The 19,001-nt window shown below is 38.0% G+C and overlaps 1 protein-coding gene and 1 long non-coding RNA gene across 4 annotated transcripts; one reads left to right on the plus strand and one right to left on the minus strand.

Annotated features, from left to right (window-relative positions):
- Window positions 1-943: 943 nt before the first annotated feature.
- Window positions 944-18,764, plus strand: rundc3aa (RUN domain containing 3Aa). Of its 3 annotated transcripts, none has more exons than XM_055052138.1 (11): window positions 944-1,218; window positions 12,252-12,379; window positions 12,468-12,601; window positions 12,687-12,772; window positions 13,713-13,802; window positions 14,196-14,276; window positions 14,353-14,518; window positions 15,515-15,672; window positions 17,160-17,273; window positions 17,623-17,726; window positions 18,095-18,764. In XM_055052138.1, exons 1-11 carry the CDS (start codon window positions 1,112-1,114, stop codon window positions 18,235-18,237), a joined length of 1,311 nt encoding a protein of 436 aa, XP_054908113.1. In that variant the 5' UTR covers window positions 944-1,111; the 3' UTR covers window positions 18,238-18,764. The 3 variants fall into 3 exon arrangements, with proteins under 3 accessions (XP_054908113.1, XP_054908114.1, XP_054908112.1); XM_055052139.1 differs by having other exon boundaries at window positions 945-1,218; window positions 12,252-12,367; window positions 17,620-17,726; XM_055052137.1 differs by having other exon boundaries at window positions 946-1,218; window positions 17,620-17,726.
- LOC129373969 (uncharacterized) lies at window positions 2,829-7,640 on the minus strand. Its single transcript, XR_008607436.1, has 2 exons — window positions 7,492-7,640; window positions 2,829-4,829 (listed from the first exon to the last, which is right to left on the minus strand). It is a non-coding gene; the product is annotated as an uncharacterized LOC129373969 (long non-coding RNA).
- Window positions 18,765-19,001: the final 237 nt, after the last annotated feature.

The raw sequence follows: 19,001 nt of genomic DNA on the forward strand, positions 1-19,001 counted from the left end.
ATTTAACGCGCATAGTCGGAAAGAAATCAACTTTATAGGTTTAGTTTTTGTGCTAACATAAATTATTATTGAGCACAGTAATTGGGCACAGTTTTAGCTTTTTCACTTAATAAAAAGTAACTATTTTATTTATATTTTTATTTACAAACCTGCAGGAAATTGCTGCTTCTACTGACATTCGGTATACATGTTGTACACCCTTATCGCTCCAAAGTACATCAAAATGGCCATTGTTTAGAGTTTTTCTGTAAAAGTTACATTTATGCTTGGTTTTTAAATCTGTGTTTATGTGTGACATGAACAAAGGAGGGTGAAGTACTTCAAAATTTACCTCAAGTAAAAGCACTAGTTTAACATATTTTTACTCAATTAAAAGTAAAACGAAAAAGTAGCTGTAAAAACATTACTCAAATAAGAGGAAAACTGTATTTGGTCAAAAGGAGACTCAAGCACTGAGTAACTGATGAAATTATCAGTTATTTAAAATCTAAAAATCATCAGACAGCCAAAATATAAAATTAAGTTGAAATTTTTTGGTATTTTAAAGACGACAATTGCATTATTTTATAAAAGTAAAAAGGAAAACACCTTTCAAATCAGTTCCTTTTCATATAAAAATTTCAAAACTGTTCGTGTCTTCTGAATTTTGGGTAAAAATATATTTTTTTTCATTTAGTAGAAATTTTATTAAAATAAAGTACTTCACAATAAAATTACTCAAGTAAAAAATAGTAAAAAAAAAAATTAAATGGCCTGCTCAGAGTACAGCTCAAGAGCTGTTTATTGTGAGATTTTTGCGACGACTTTAAAATACTTAATTTTCACGCAGACTCAACGCGTCCACCACGTTTGGTGAGTTTCTGAATCTGACAAAGCAAGTATCGCAATGCGGAAGTGCGTTTTATTTTGAAGGAAATAACCGGAAGACAGTTCCGTCACCCGCTCTAGCTTTCCGTTAGTTCTCCTCCGTAGAGCCGCAGCAGCAGAAGCATCCGCGGCTCCCCCCGCTGAGGACTCCAGGTACTTTAAGGACTTGGGCCCGGCGAAGGGAGAGGTCCCGGCCTCCTGGGTGCGGACCCCGAAGAAGGCCTCGGGTCGGGTCCGCCGCTGGATGGAGTCCGGCTGCGTCCAGACAGCAATGGCTCTGGGTCTGACATCGAAGAAGGCGTCTGCGCGGAGCATCGCGGTGGAGCGGAAGAACCTCATCACGGTCTGCAGGTAGACATCACGACCTGCTCCGGGTTTATTTATCGGCCTCCTGCTGTGTGACGGCCGCTTCATAACAACTAGACATAGTTTAAAAAACAGTAAATATTTATAACCTTCAGAACAGGAGGTGGTTTAAGAGGAGGCAAGTGCAGTTTCACCTTCAAAATGAGGAGAATGTAAAATACTGTGAACCCTTCATATGTCAAGACTTCACTTTTATGGATTTATATTTTATATTCGGTGTTTCTGACGTAGTCAAATCTATTTTTAGTTGTCCACCTGTCTAAAATGACCAGTGATGTCATTAAAAGCCCATCACTGACAGCTGAGCAGGACAAGGGCACGGGGAGCTCTGCAAGGACTCCTCCCCTCATCAGAGGGGCTGCAAGGCCCCTGGGGGCCACTGACCTCCACAGTGACCCCCAGACAGGCCTGGAAAAGGTTCATCCAGGACCACTCTGATTGCACAACTCACTAACAAAGGAGTAAGGTTTTCACAAAAAAAAAAAACAACTCAGAAATGTTTAGAGTTATATCAGATTAAAAAATAAAATTATAACAAAAACCAGGACATTTCTGAGCTCCAAAAGTTTAAATAATTCAGGAAAATTTTTGAAACTTTGAGATCAATCCCAGAAAATTTCTATTTAAAAAAACAAATTTATAATTACAATTTGAGATTAATCTTAGAAATTTTCTAGAGAAATTTGGAGATTTCTGAGTCTTAAGAGTAAAAAAAATTGCCAGGAAAAACAAAATCTGATTTATTTATTTTTTTGAGAGAAAAACTCAGATAATCTGATGACTCTTAAAATATTCAGACTCTTTCTTTGAAAAAATTTTCTTGCAAATTTCTGAAATCTTAGAAATTTTTATTTCTGTCTAGTAAATTTTTGACTTTTCGAATGAGAAATTTTCACATTGTTCTCCGGAAAATTTTTTAAAATCAAAATAATAATAATAAAAAACATTTCCAAAAAATTTCTGAAATCAAATTTAAAAAAAAAATTTCCAGCAAATTCCCAATTTAAGAAATTTTCCATGTTTTTTTTCTAGATTTTATTTTATTTTTTTAGATTGATCTTAAAATTTCTGATATTTTCTTTTTAGTAAATTTTTGGCGGTCGAAGTTCAGAAATTTCCTTGCTTTTTCTGCAAGTTTTCTGAGATTAATCTAAAAATTTGTTCGGTTTTTGATAAATTTACTGCTTCTTTCTGTTGGCTCTTGTAAGCCGTTGTGCAACTCCTTTAGCTACACGATGATTAATTTCATATGTTTAATTTGATTTTGGATTTTTTTGTGACAGACCTACAAGAAGTAGCACAGACTCTGCAAAAACAAAATCTTACCAATTATTTTTGGTTTAGCTTTTAGTGCAAACATTTTAGCACATTTGAAATAAGACAAAATGAACTTAGAAATAACTTTTCTGGAGAACATAGAAGCTGGTATTAATTTCTTACTATTGATTTATTGATTTACTCATTTAAAGTGTACTAAGATATTTGCACCTTTAAGTGTAATTACTTCACTACTAAATTATTTTTAGATGTGAAAGAAAAGCAGCACATTTTTAACTCCCATCTTCTACATCATAAAAGAAAAAAATACTCTCAGGTAGACACACATTCAAGCCATTTTTATTGTTTTTTAAGGTCATTTTTTGCATTAAAGTGAGATACATGGAGCCACAGCACACAACACAAAGCACAGCATGGCTGCAAAGAAAACAAAACTGTTTCACATCGGACTTTCAGCACGAACATTAGTGAAGAACCACAAACACGCTTGTTTTCGGTTTGCTCCGACTGTGCTCAGACGCTTTTAATCGTGTAAGCATTAAAGACAAACAAGACGAGACAGAAATAATACTCAAAATGCTTCCTGTCAGTATTGCTCACTCCAAATTCTGCATTTTCCTCATCTCTTTTGGCGATTAACTTCTTTTAAAGGAGATGTTTTCCTCCAAGTGGGTCTGTCCGATCTTCTCCTTCGTCACTTTTTCTTTTCGTTCCGCTCTGAGCTGATGTTAGACGTTACATGATGTGGAAGATGAATCTGCAGCCGACCTTTTGTTTTGGCCGGGCGTGACGTTCTTCTTATCAAGTATCCAGGCACAGATACCTGGCTGCAAAAACACTAAATATTACCAAGAATTTTGGTTTAGTTTCTAGCACAAATGTCTTGGTACACTTGAAATAAAACAAACTTTTTCAGCAAGAAAAATTCTTTTATGTATATAAAAGAATATTTCACTTATAAGAAGACATTTTAAAAGTGGAATAACTATTTACTTTTACAAAAGCTCCTATTTCTTGCTATAAGGTTTAGTAGTAAGATATTTTCACTAGAAACTAGACAACAAATACTTGGTAAGATTTTTTCTTTTTGCAGTGCATGAGCTAAATGATGTTAGTGCTTCTCATTAGTGCAGCGTGCCAAGCTTTTCTTACTTCCTCATATGTGTGTATAAATGTAAAAAGTCTATTTTAACGTACAGTCAGCAAAGACACAGATTAACCCTTTCCATTCTTAATATGTTTTGTTGGGAGTGGGAACAAAAGCATGGTTTCAGTTCTGCTTTGGGAAGAAAAAGTTCTTTTTTTTTAGGGTTTCTTGTCCCGCAGAACTGATCTCAGCTCAGTGTTTCGTAAAGCCGAGTCTGCTTTAATTAGAGACACATTTACAGAGGAGGACACCTGCATGTAGAGAACGGGGCGCTGGAGATTTGAGCAAACGTTTGCATCATGTCAGGGAACAGTTTCCGTACGAGGCGGGTGAAACAAACAAGATGGAAACTACGAATAATGGTGAGAATCTTTTTAAAATGGAGAGTTTTCAAAACTGGAGGGTAAACATGGTGTCCAGTTGCCAGTAGCAACAGGTTTCCTACTTTAACTCGGCTTCCTGCAGAGAGTGAAAATCTGAATTTCACCGAATGCTGTTCAAGCAGCAGGAATAAACGGAAAAAACGAAATGATTTGTTGCTCTGTGGTCTGGCTAAGACGTCCGTGTTGGTGGGAGGACTGCAGGACGAGTGCTGCTGTTGCTGTGGACACGGAGAACCTGGGAAGGAATAAATGAGATAAAGTGAGAAAGAAAGAAGGGAAGGAAGCTGAGGGGAACGACGCAGCTGCTGCTGCAAAAAAAAAAAAAGAAGAAAAAAATCCACATTTCTGCATCGTTTTGTGCATTTTTTAAAACGTTCCGACAAGTATTTAAATTTTTCTTTGCGACTTTTCTTTTGCATTCTTCTTGATTCGTTAGCGATTACAGCAGAGGTTCAGTAGGTTTGGGGATCAATCATGAACTGATCAGCTTGCTCTCACATTTGCATCCCTGATTTATTTTCATTTCCCAATCAAAACGCCGTCACTGCCCGTCTGACGCCCCGATCCGTCTGCACCTCCACCGACCATGAAACACTTTGCTTTGGCTCTTCTTCAGAGGGAAATCAAGAAAAACAGAACCTGCTTTGAGGGGTTTTTTGGGGGGGTATTTTTGGCTACAAGAGGGCAAAATTTGACTTTTTGTGCCGGTCCAGCAGTGCAGGAAAAGGGAGTTTCCTTTGCAATGAGTTCGCCTGCAGTGTCATCTGATCCTGCTGCTTAGGCCAGGACTGAAGGGAGAGAAAGAAAACAAGAGAGGAGAGAAGGAGAAAGACGTGAGGAAAAGAAAAACAGGTCAGCGGCGAAGCAGAGCAAAAGGTTACACTGCAAAAACACAAAACCTTACCGAGTACTTTTGTCTTGTTTCTACTGCAAATGTTTTAGTGCACTTAAAACAAAACAGGATTCAGGATCTTGGTTTAATATTCATGGAAAATTACGAGCTATAGGTGAAACTTTAACTGATTTTAAGGGGGGAATTGAGGTGAATTCTGTCTGGATTTGATTTAGGAGTGGATCACATCACACTTCACATTTTCTGAGCTTTTATTTGCAAAGCAAAATGTTTGGTTTTCCTTTTCCACTGTTTCCCTTTCAACATAAAGTTACATCAGCTTGATTTCAGTCAATAGGTCCTTAATATTCATGAAAAAGTTCAATGTCCACATGGAAAAATATCTGCCAGTAATTTTCCATCAATATTAAGAAGTTATTGACTAAAACAGGACTTTATATCTTGCTACAAAGTTACTTATAAGCAGAGAAGGTGTTGAGTAACTGATCAAATTATAATTTAATATTTAAAATATGTACATAATCAGATGAACTAAAATTTAAAGTTAAGAGTAAATTTTAGTTTTTAAGGATGAAAATGACTGTAATTCACATAAATGACAAAAAAATAACAATCAGGCAAAATAATTTTTTCCAAATTAGTTTGTTTCAATAGAAAACTGTAGAAAAATTAACAAAAACTGCAGGTGTGTGTCTGTGTTTGATAATTTTTTGGTTAAAATATGTTTGATTTCACTGAAGTAAGAGTAGAAATACTTCACTATAAAATTACTCAAAGTACGGCGTAGTAAAAGTGCAATTTTCAGAAAAGTTACTGTGAGTTAGTTTTGTCTTATTTCAAATGTTTGCACTGGAAACCAGAGCAAAGTACTTGGTGTTTTTACAAGATGAACTGATGCAGTTTTTGGCGTCTTTGTGGCTCAAACTAATTCCTGTAAGTACAGTGGAAAGGTGAGAAAGGGAGAACAAGAGCGGCTTTCAGTGGGTGCTGAGTGGGGCCTGGAAGAGGTCCAGGGCGGAGCGAGAGGCGGCACAAAGACGGCTGTCAGAAAGCAGCGCGGTTGTTTTTCAGTGTCAAATCGTACCAAGAGCATGTTGCTGCTCCTCTCAAACCCTTTGCATTTTTAAGGCGTCCTTCACGTCAAAGTGAGTTAGTGCAAAATCACAAAATTATCAGGTCCGGAAGCGCTGTTCTGCAGTTTTCTAATTAATAAAAATACACGTACAGAGAGAGTATATGAGGTTATAAACTTTGACAAGATAGGTTGTTTTGGTCTGATGCTCTGCAAAAACACAAAACCTTAAAAATATTTTTGTTTTGTTTCTAAATTATTTCACTTAACATGGAAAGATATTTTATTATCAAAAAACCTCTTGTGGTGGATCTAGCACTTTTTAAAGTCAATGTGAAGGAATTATTTACTTAATTAAATCAAACTTGTATATTTTGCACAGAAGTTACTTACAAGTTAGTTTTGCCTTATTTCAAGATATTTGTTCTATGAACTAAACCAAAAATATTTGGTGAGATTTAGTGTTTTTGCAGTGAAGAGGATTATTTTTTAGAAGTGTAAACGCTTTTTTTAGACGACTCACACATATGGATCGGTTTTGCAGAAATACTCATGTAAAAAGCAGAGGAGACTTTCCACTACACAGAGGTGTCCAAAGTGAGGCCCGCGGGCCATTTGTGGCCATTTTGCTGTGTTTTTTTTTTTTTTTTTTTTTTTTTTTTTTGGGAACTTTATTTTCAGTTATGAGCAACATAATTTAACTTTTTTACAAAAACAGTGATTTTCTTTTTCCGAAATCATCTGTTGGCAAAAAAAAGCTGACGAAAACCAAGGTTTTATAATAAGTAGAGCCAGGTTTATCCATTTTGATGCACCAGAATCAGGTTTTTATACATTTACTGAACTTGGCTAAATATTAGCAAACGTTTTGAAAGACAGTAACCCAATTTTTCCTCATGTAACGAGCAGAAAAGAACTAGATGCCAATAACCAGAGGCAGGTAGAGTAACCAGAAAACAGTACTGAAGTAAAAGTAGCACTACTTCAACATAGTTTACTCAAATAAAAGTAAAAGGTAGCCGTTCAAGAAATTACTCATTTAGGAATAAAAACAGATTTGGTAAAAAGTTTGAGCGTCTGATCAAATTATCAATCATTTAATATTTATAGATTACATCATCAGATGGACCAAAATATGAAGTTCCATGGAAATTTTGGTAGTTTAAGGACAAAAATGACAATAGTTTATATAAGTAACAAAAATAACAAAATCAGGCTAAATACATTTTTCCAGATTAGTTTGTTTGAATAAAAAACTTCATAAACTTTAACAGAAACTGCAGGTCTGTGTGTCTGGAGAATTTCTGGTTTAAACATGTTTGTTTTTCATTCAGTGGGTAAAAAAATCCAGAAACTCAAGATACTTAAGAATAAAGTTAGTCAAAGTACAGTGCAGTAAAGATGCTCCTAAAAGTACATTTTTCAACAAAGGGTGAATGTAACCCAACTCTGCCAATTACAGACATTTCTACCAAATGGAAAATGAAAGAAGTCGAACTCCTTACATGATTTAAACGCAACTGACCTGATTTCTTGATAGTTCCAGAACAAAGTCAAAAGCCCCAAACCAAATCTAATCCGGTTTTCATGGACAGCGTCGTCGTATCCAAATGTTCCCTGCCTTGGTGCTGTTTGTCTTCCCGTCTCCCCGCCCTCTGCTCCGCGTTCTCTAGATCGTCTTCGTCTTGCGTTTTGGGAAGAAGGCTTTCCGAAAAGACGTGGTGGTGGTTCCCCTGCTGAACGAGGCGCTGCCCAGTGAGATCTTGGTCTTCCCACTGGTGATGGTGGACGAACCCAGAGACGTCGTGCTCCTTCCCCGAGAGATGGAGGAGCTCCCCATGGCCAGCTTGGTCTTCCCCCTCTTGATGGTGGTGTTGCCCAGCGTCAAGGCCGTCTTCCCCTCCGTGAAACTGGTGTTCCCCATTGTCTTCCTGACCCGGACTCGACGTTGGGGTTCGGGACTCACTCCACGCCAAGCATGGCACAATCATGCAGCTCGAGTTGGAGTTGGTCGTAACATGACCAGAATGCTAAGCATGGACGGCGCGACCCCCATGTGGCATAAAGCCTCCGTTGAGCTGGTCGACGTGGGCTTTGGAAGGCCGCATACCACCCATGCGTCCCGTGAATGGACAGAGGCAGCCGTAGGAGGACGCAGCCTATCGGGGTGAGACTCGGACAGTGGGGCGATTGTCCCTCGGACACGACGACACCGGAGGGTTGAAGGAGACATTGTTGAAAAACAGGACAGTCCGCAGTGACATCACTTTCTTCTCCGCCATTGTTCCCCTACAGCGTCTGATTGTAAGACGTCCCTCTGTGCACAGCTGTAAGCGCCATATGTAAAATCAGCTGCTGTTTTTGTTGCAGGATGAAGACTGGATGTGTTTATCTTTCCCCTTAGATCTGGATCTGAGGCTTTAATGGCCTCGCTTGTTGTTATGGTCAACTAAAGCAATCAAAGTGGCCAAAACCGAGATTCAGAAATCATTTTAGTCAATTGAAATGAAGAAAAACTGTCATTAAAGGGGTAAATGGAAAAAAGGGAGCAAATCTCTATTTAAAAAACCTCAGAGGTTTTCTAGAAAAAAAACAAGGAAATGTTTCGGTTTGAAAAGTCGTGAAAAAAACCCGTTTTGAGATAAATTTCAGAAATTTTGTATAAAAAAAACAATAACATTTCCTAGTCTAAAAAGTTGAAAATTTGCTTGAAAAATCTCAAAAAGTTTGAGAATTTTCTAGGAAAAACAAGTAAATTTATAAATTTGAAGAGTTGAAGATTTGCTCAAACAAATCTCAAATTTCGAGATTGAACTCAGAATTTTAGTTGTAAAGCTGAAGATTTTCTAGAAAAATTTCAGAACATTTCTGAAAACAATTTGAAAAGTCAAGTTTCCTTGACTCCTAGCTTTTCCAACAGGAAGATTTGAAATAATAAAACAACGTCTTCAGCCATTATGGATAGGAAATAAAAATTCAAAAGCTTTCCTGGAAAAACTGACATTTTTTGGAAAAGACTTGGAAATTTCTGACCTTCAAATTCAGAAAATCACACAAAAAAATTTTTTTCAAAATTTCTAACTTATTTATTGTAGAAAATTGTCGACTTTTCAAAGTCCAAAATTGTTTAGATTTTTTTAATAGAAAATTTCAGAGGTTAATCTAAAAATTCCAGTTTTGGGGCGGAAATTTATGTGGCCCTAATACGCCGTTGAAATTGAGAAAACATTTTTGTTAACTGAAATAAATAAAAATGGTAATTAAACTACAATTAAACTACACTCACTTCAACTATATCATAAAACCAACTAAAACTGCTGAAATTAAGAATTAAAATACTTTTGTTTTTGAACCTATATCGTAGAAACTGATGTGAAATGTATTTATTTTCTCTCCACACAAGCCGTTTAGGTATCCAGCAATAATTGAATAAATGTTGGAAAATTGTGTTTTTTTAATTTGCCACCAAAACATGAACCAAAGTATAAAAAAGCTAAAACTGTTTCTATGACTGGTAAAAACTAAACTGAAACTAAGCAATATTTAACTATTGCCAACTCTTAAAACTAACTGAATTAGACAAACAGAAAATCACAACAAAATAAGCTATAATGAAAAACTATCCAGTTTTTTAATAACTACACACAAAACAATCAGGAACAAACAGGTGAAGCAGAGTGTAGAGGTATTATCTTTATATGCACTATGACATTAATACACTTTTACAGTTTTGTTGTGAATACAGCTTGCAGCCGAACCACGGGAATGCATCAAAGACCCACTGGACTCCTACTGGTCCCGGCTGCACAGAACGGGCGAATTGTTCTGGTGTCGCCACATGTACATCACATCTGTTCAAGCTTCCCCTCCCTGCTGAGCTCGACACACCATAAAGCCTCATCGCATCACTGTCGCATTTGCATAACATCCTCTGCACCCTTTTTTTTCTGAATTAAAGACGAGTTAAAATCCCAAACACAGCAGCTGGTTGTGACTACTGACCTTCTAACACTGACCACACACACACATCCACGAGCTTTTATTTGTGTGCTGGATTCACGTGTGAAAATCCCAGTAGATGTTGCTGTGCCTTTCCTTGCCCCTGATGAGGGTGGTCTTGACAACAGACACAGATTTGGTCCCGTAGGTAAAGGTCAGAGTCATGAGAGAGCTGGTGGTCTCCCCACGTGTCACCGAGGTTTTAGCCACCGTTATGCTGTTGCTGCCCAAAGTTACTACGGTTTTGCTCCAGGAAAACGAGGATTTCCCCCAGGAGATGAACAACCTTGTCCTCAGGAACGAAACCCTGCCTTTGGTGAAGGAGGTCTTGCTTGACGAGAATGTAGTTTTCCACTCGTTGTTAGAGTCTTTTTTGGACTGCTTGGCCGCTCTGGGTGTCTTCGCCCTGGCCTCGGGGTCCCTCTCCATCTAAGTGTTCCTGCGCTTGGCCGTCAGCGCCTTGCGGAAGGAGGTGGTGGTGGTTCCCCGGCTGAAGCTGGCCCGTCCCAGAGCCACGGTCGTCTTTTGCCTTTGGATGGTGGAATCTCCCATGGAGGTGGTGGTCACTCCCCTAAAGATGGAGGACTTGCCTAAGGACACAGTAGTCTTTCCCCTGGCTATGGAGGTATTCCCCACTGCCAGGGCAGTCTTGCCCTCTGTAATGCTCGTGTTGCCCATTGAAGCGGAGGCAGCCTGGATGCCAGCTATCGCGCACGCCGCATAGCAGACCCTCTGCGGCGCAGAAGGGCAAGCATGTCAAGTCAAAAAGCCACACCGAAGCCGCTGCAGCTGCCCTAAATAGATCACACCACCGTGTCTAGATGAGGGGGAGGGAATTATTTGATCATGCTTTGATGCTGGCCGGTCCCTCAGAGAGACAAGACCCAAAGGGACCTGGAAGCGCGGTAGAACCGAGCAGACAGGGGGATAATTGTGTTGGTTTCATGATAACAAAGCCAGAGCATTGAAGGGGGCGCTTTGTGCAAGCACACAGGACAATTGGGGTGACCTCAGTATGAGAAGATGGCGTGGTTCCCAAAAAAGAAAGAAAAGCCCTCCTCCCTGCTGCTGTTTAGATACAGTACTACATTTGTCTGCTTCAGTACAGTATAGTGCTCAGCTGCACGGGGCGTGCAGCACAGAACCCTTAAAATTGGGGTATATAACGTTTGTAAAACGTTTTTTACACGTTTCTCAAAACCTCTTCTACTAACTAGAAACAACTAGTAACCAGGAGGCGGGTCTTAGCGCTGCCAATCATGCCATTCCCTCCCACTTCCTTTATGCTAAGCTTCATGCAGACAGCTAACCTGCTAGAAATGCTAAGGCTAGTTAGCATAGCCACCGATGATGCCGGATTAACGGCTTTCCTGTAACAGTAAGTAATCTCTCCGCCATTAGCACATGTAGCAGCGAGTGCATAGGTTGAGTGACAAAGTTAAAACCCTCCTCCTGACTCTGGTTGGTTGTTTTTGACTGGGAGCAGTGGATTCTTCAGATGGTCGTACTGGGAGGATGATTATCTGTCTCATAACATTCATGGTGAGTTTTAACAAATACATAAAAAAACATTATTTATAAAAGTTCCATACTTCAGCTTTAACAAAGACAGATGGCTAAACTAGCAGTGTTATAGTAGCAGCTAGTTAACGGTAGCCTTGACCGCATCGAGTCAGACAAAGAGCCAAGAGGAAAAAAACAACAACATTAAACCCATTTAATATTGGTGCCGTAACAAAATTGTAGACCTGTGATTGTCACATTTATACGGAAGATTAGGGTCGCTGAAATAAAAATAAAAAAGAATTTTAAAAAAGTCTGAGATTAAAATCAGATTTTAATGTAAAACATTAAGGATCTCAATTTTAGACAAATTTAAGTAAAAAAAAATTCAGAATGCTGGGGAAAAAAAGTTAGAATTCTAAGATTAAAATAAGAATTCTTTGAAATTTGAAAGTTTTTTCAGAATTCTCAGGAAAGTCAGAATTCTGAAAAAAGTTCATTCTGGCAATTATTAGAATTCTGAAAATAACATTTGAATTCTCAAAAAAGTGATTAACATCAGAATTCCCCCCAAAATTTCAGAATTCTGTAATTTGAAAAACAACTTATAATTCTGAGATACAAATTAAAATTCTGAGGAAAAAAAATCTAAATTCTGAGGTTAAAGTCAGATTTTAATTTAAGACATTAAGGGCCTTAATTTTAGACAAATTCAAGAAAAATGTGTTGATGTTTTCCCTGTGAGTTTGCTAACTCGGTTCTGTTTGTCTCTTTGTTTTCCAGATTTTCTGTGAAAACTCTTCTAGAAAAGTACACAGCAGAGCCTATAGATGATTCATCTGAGGAGTTTATTAACTTTGCTGCTATTTTAGAGCACATCCTCAGCCACCGCTTCAAAGGTAACACAGCAGGTAACATATGAAGAAAAAAAAAAAACCCAGTGTTGTCATGTTGACATCGTGCAGTCTGAGCAGAAATAATCCCCTGCTGTGTTTCAAGGCTCAGGGAGTTGGTTCAGCTCCGATGGACAGCGCAGTTTCTGGGAGTACATCCGGCTGGCGTGCAGCAAGGTGCAGAACAACTGCATCGCCAGCATCGAGAACATCGAGAACATCAGCACGTCCCGAGCCAAGGCGAGGACTCTGTGTTCACGGGGGGAAAGGTTCCTGTCGGAGAGAGGCCCGTCTGTTCCCGCTGACTCCTTCTGTCGTCCCACAGGGCCGGGCGTGGATCAGAGTGGCTCTGATGGAGAAGCGTCTGTCTGAATATGTGTCCACGGCTCTGAGGGACACCAGAACAACCAGGTCCACTTAAATTTTCATTGCACAAACTGAAAAATGCACATTTCTGACTGATTTTACTCATCACTGCAAAAACACAAAATCTTACCAAAATATTTTTCTCTAGTTTCTTGTACACTTAAAGTAGAAAAACTAACTTACAAGCAAGTTTTCAGCAAGCTCGCTTTTAAGTAAATAATTATTCAATATTGATTTTAAAAAAAAGAGGTAGTTCCCCTGAAAAACAAGACATTTTCCCCATGTTATTAGTGAAATAATCTGCCAATGGAACAAGAACTTTTAGATCAATATTTATAATAATTCACGTAAAACAAGCTCATTTTGTAAGTTAGTTTTGTCTTATTTCAAATGGAATAATATATTTGCACTAGAAATTCTTGGTAAGAGTTTGTGTTTTTGCAGTGATAATTGGATAACATGGTAAAGCATAGATCTATGGGCTTTCCAAAACATTTTTTACACAAAATCATTCTTGGATAATAAGATGTCATTCTGTTCAGTTCAGTTCCATAATTAGCCTCTTGTGACTTTAAATCCACTGGTAACGACCCCAAACTCAGTGTTTATAACCATAGCTTGAAGATGACTGCACAGTTATAGAAATGATCATAGATCAACTATATGTCGATCTTTGAAAAGCAGAAGTGGAGCCTCCTGCACAACCAACAAGAATGAAGCAAGTGGTTTCTGGACACCAAAACAGCTATTACGCTGCGCATAGAGTGGTAAAATCACATGAAATATATATAAATTATTTATTTATTAGGTTTCTTAATCTGGGAATTGAGTCAGAAAAAGTTTCACTTCAGACAGAGGGAACAAAAATGTATATATTTCTTTTTATTCAGTGGATTTAAATATCTGATTTCAACCGTGATATGATCATGTCTGTATTGAAGTTGAAACCAAATTAATTCTCAGTGTTTTTTTGTCCAATCAACAGGAGGTTCTATGACGATGGAGCCATTATGCTGAGGGAGGAAGCCACCGTCCTGACTGGGATGCTGATTGGACTGAGCGCCATCGACTTCAGGTGAGGTTTCTCTAAAAGTCTGGTTTTTAGCAGAGGTGGGTGGAGTACTAAACCCCAAACACATAGTTTCACTCATGTACTGATTAACTGATTAAAACATCAAACATTTAATATTTAAAAATTGAATCTTCACACGGTGGAAATTTTGACATTTTAGAGACCAAAATTAAAATAATTTCTGTAAATAACAAAATCAGGCAAAATATTATTTTCCAAGTCAGTTTATTTCAACATAAAACTTATGAAACGTTAACCGAAGGTCTGTGTCTGGTGATTTTTGGTTACTCCAGTAAAAGCAGAAATACTTCATAATAGTTACTCAAGTAAATGTAACTTCCCAACTCTGGTTTTTATTTTTAACAATCTGGTTGTAAAAGAGCAACTTTGGTGTAGTTTTTGCTTGAAAGGAGAAGCTCTGGATGGGAAATGCCCAGCTGTGATCGACTACACGCCGTACTTGAAGTTCACTCAGAGGTCAGACTCAGCCAGCTGATTGATTCACTTCACCCAGGATGTGCTTTAAGTTTTTATCTGCTTTCCTGCCATGTAGCTACGACTACCTGAGCGATGAGGAGGACCGGCGCAGCGTGGACAGCAGCAACAGTGAGGAGAGCGTCCCTGAGCATCCCTACATCCCTCTGGTGACCGACGAGGAAAGCTGGAGCAACAAGTGCCGCAAGATGGAGCAAAGATTTAAGATCGTCTACGCCCAGAAGGTACGATTAATCTAATTAATCAATTATTGAAGCAACTGTCCACTAATTTAGTAATAGATTAGATTACCACTAATTTAGTAATAGATTAGAGATAGATTAATTTAGAAATTGTTTTAAACAAGGCAATTTGTTGAAAGAACAGCACTCGTTTAGTCAAAACTGGGCAAAAAATATGTACATTTTAAATTTAAAATACATGTAAAAATGTTCGAAACAGATCTACGGAAAGAGATTAGGGCCATGAATAAACAAAAAAAAAATAGATTTATTTTTTGCTCTGAATTCCCAAAATTTTTTCTCAAAATTTAAACTTTTTCTCAGAATTCCCAGTTCAATCTAAAAATTGAGACTTCAATCTCAGATTTGACTTTTTTCAGAAAAAATATTTTTTCTGAAAATTCAGACTTTTTCCTCAAAATTCTGACTTATTTCCCAATTTTTTTTTTTCTGAGAAAATTGACTTTTTCTCAAAACTCTCATTTTAATCTCGAAATTTAAAGTCGGAATTCTTTAGGTCTTTTTTTCAGTGGCACTAATCTTCTTCTATACAGAACTGCTCCACTGGGATAATTTTAGCTTCACCTGGGTGATATTCTTAAAAAAAAAAGAAAAGAAAAAGAAAACGTGTCCTATTTACCACTTTCTACTATTCAATTATTAATCACTTATTGGAAAAACAATCAACAGAGCTGAGCTTTTCTTATGTTGATGCTACAAATATTTTTTAGCTGTAGATGTATCTTTTGTTACAAATACACAAAAAAATGCTTTGCTATTCCATTTTAGGCAAGAAAATGTTTTTTCTTACTTAAAAAAGAAACTTATGTATTTTTAATATTGTATACCTGGTTAAATAAAAAACTTTGCCAGTTTATTTTATTCAGTTAATCATCAGAATAATTGATAACTGAAATAATAATTAGCTGCAGCCCTTCCTTTGCTAAGCTTCCTTCCCTCCAGTTTCCCCTCATGTGGTTGTGGCTCTGCGTTGCGTAGGGGTATCTGGAGGAGCTGGTGCGCCTGCGGGAGTCGCAGCTGAAGAACGTGGAGACGGACAACAAGCGTCTCCGAGCCAAGGTGGAGGAGCTGGCGCTGCAGGGCCAGCAGGAGAAGAAGGAGCTGGAGGCCATCGTGTTGGAGCTGCAGGCTCAACTGTGAGGAATCACAATCAGATAACAGAGTGTGACTTAAACTGCAAAAACACAAAATCTTACCAAGTAATTTTGGTCGAGTTTCTAGTGCACTTGAAATAACTTACAAGTAGCTTTCCAGCAAAACATAGGAGCTTGTTTTAACTTGGAAAAATAACATTTTCTCTTGTTATAAGTTAAATAATGTACTATTTTATCAATATTATAAACTTTTGACTTTTAACATGCTCCTATATCTTCTTCAAAAGTTACTAATAAGTTATTTCTGTCTTGTTTTAGGTGAGATAAGATATTTGCACTAGAAACATACATGGTAATATTTTGTGTTTTTGTAGTGTGCTGGTGGGTTGTCTTTTGTTTACTTTCTGTATTTCTTCTACAGTTGTTCACACAACAGTTCTTGATGCTCAGCTCCGATTTGTTTATTTCATACTATTAACTTAACCTGACTGCAGTCAGACCTCTCTGTGAGCTTTTCATGTTCCCCAAAGCGGTTCGCAGACGAAGCACACAAACGTTCTTCTTCTCCATGGATGGATTTTTTAATTTGTCCAGCAACGAAATCGTCACAAGATCATAACAAGATGAAGGGAGCTGAAACACTTTAGCCTATCAACCTCAACTGTTAGCTAAGAAATGTCGGTGGAATCAACTGACTCACTCGCTCTTTGGTTACGTAGCAACAACCTGCTGAGTAACTGGCGCAGCAGCAGTTTAAGGTTCTGCCTCAAAAAATAAAAAGGAACAAGGAGTGAAAACTGTGAATTAAACAGGAAAGATCCTTCCCACAGTTTGGCAGAAGTTCAGATAATTAAAACAGAAAATTAATCAATAATTATCAATATCGACTGTTATGAAAAGCTAATATCGAGGTATGTGTTTTAGGCCGAGCTAAAATTTCCATAGAGAAGTCCGTTTGGATGTTTAGTCAGAACCAGGACCGCTTTCATAATCTCATAACTATTATTTTCAGCCGTTATTTAAGTATGGATTAACTAAAGTTGGATAAAAATGCGACATGACAATCGAACATGTAGCTGATTTAGCACCACATACAAAACTGGAACAGATCTGATTTGTTTTTGGAGGTGAAAATATCAGAATTGGGTCGTTCAGACTGAAAAAGTTGCATTTGAGCCAAAAAAGAAAAAAGAGGATTTGGGTTACATTATCCTGCTGATTTTTTTTTTTTAGATTTTTGTCACTTTTGGCATCCCGTCCTTAGATCTATCATGCTGGATTCTTCACTTTATTATCCATTAAAAACTAATTCATAATTTAAAAACTGTGGTTTGATTTTGTGAACCATTTTACTTACAATTTCATTCATTTATATAATTGTGTTCAGACTTTGGAACAGATCCCCTAACCTTCTCTCACTGATTTCTGATAAACGTAACATAAATACAGCTCATAAATACTCTGTATAACCAGGTTCTTATGGAATAAAAATATTATTTTCTCCCAGTGAAACCTTGTTCTCCCTCCAGCGCTGCCCTCATGCCTTGTGACTCCTCCCATCTGGCTAAAGATCTCGCCATCCCACTCGTCAACCAGTGGTCCACCATCACAAACAACCAAGGTGATGTCAAGCTGTTCCGCAGGTAAAACCTCTTTGCACTGCAAAATACCGTTTCTGGATGAATTCATTCAAATTATTTATGACATCACAGCAAAAACACAAATTCTTTAGTGTTTAGTTTCTAGTTAAATACCTTAGTACACTTGAAATAAGACAAAACTAACTCAAGTTACTATTCGGCAAGATATTGTTTCAACAATTTTCTAAGAAATTATTGACTCTAAAAAGCTCCTATATATTGCTGAAAAATTACATGTGAGTTAGTTTTGTCTTATTTCAGATATTTTACTAGAAACTAAAGTACTTGGTAAGATTTTGTGTTTTTGCAGCGTTATTATAGCTTATTTTTTTGTGTGTTTTTTGTCAAGGAGGAGTTTCCATAGCCTGGATCAACTTTCTCCTCAGGTCAGTCTGAACTCCGACTCCCAGAAGACGGATGGGAGGCAGAACGGAGATGCTGCCTGGACCTCAGCGGGTAAAACTGCTGATGCTGAACATTTACAAAGCGTTAAGTTTTACAGTCAGTGGTGCAGAGCTCAAACTCAAGATAAAGGAGCTTCTTTAAGTTAGTAATTCATCAGTAATCCGTGATGAACCAACTTCCTGATGATACAAATTAATTTGAAGAATAAAGAAACCAATTTTGACAAACTCCACGTCTGTATTAATGGTAAAATAAAACCCTGCAGCATTTGCACGCCTTGGACCGCTGCATAAAAGCCTCATAGTAGCAGCCACCCATGCTTACATTTGCACAAAGGCCGGCTTCATCCCACTGTACGCTGGTTTGCGTAGGCAGCAGAAACTATTCACAAACTTGGGATTTTCTGGTGTTTTCTGCAGGAAAAGACAACACTCCCTCCATGCTGGGGCTGTGCGGCTCGCTGGCCTCCTTACCGAGCTCCAAGTCTTTGGCGAGCCTGAAGTCCAGCGAGTGTTTGGTGAACATCAGCACTGAGCCCAGCCCTGCGCTCTCTCCCAGCTAGGAGCCGCGGAGCAACACCTTAACCGCCCCCTAAGCGATGCTGCGTCCAACAAAACCTGCTACATTCCCATGTTTTTTCCCTCATATTCTGTTATTTCACACCAACCCACACATCCAAAAATCATGCAAAACATCTGTTTACCTCTTCTCTTTTTTTAAATATTAGTATTATTGCCGCGGCTTTGTCTGTGTTTGCCTGTTTTGTTGCATTATCATGTGAAAAGTGTAACCAAAACAGCACAAGAAGGTGATTTTAAGGGTAATATTAAGACATGTGGATGTCAGGATACACTCAGCAGTATTTTCTAAATAGCATGACTGAATGAAACCGGCTGAAAATCCGCTGACTGCATTAAATCCTGGTTTTAATTCTTTAACACCACAAACATCTCCAGTGTTCATTGGTTTTATACAGATATAAGCTGCTGCAAACGTTTTGACCAGCTAGTTTCCAGTCCAGCAGGATTTTCTTCCCATTTGTTTACAGTTTGAATTTTCTCTGTTGCAATAAACTGCCTTTTTCCATTATTTGTGTCTGAGCAAAAACATCTGCGTCTGAACATCACTCTGGTTCCATCTAGTGGTTGTTTGAAACTTATTTCAACCCCACTGCAAAAAACACAAAATCTCACTAAATGTGTTTAGTTTCTAGTCCGAATATCTTTCAGGGGACATTCGGTCAGGGGAGGCAGAGACTTTAACGGTTTTTTCCCCTTTGCTGTGGAGCACAGCATGAAATTAAACGTATCTGAATGTCCAAGTTTG

The sequence above is a fragment of the Poeciliopsis prolifica genome, unplaced genomic scaffold, assembly GCF_027474105.1.
Source record: "Poeciliopsis prolifica strain line A6 unplaced genomic scaffold, Auburn_PproV2 SCAFFOLD034, whole genome shotgun sequence".
NCBI classification, from domain to species: Eukaryota; Metazoa; Chordata; class Actinopteri; order Cyprinodontiformes; family Poeciliidae; genus Poeciliopsis; species Poeciliopsis prolifica.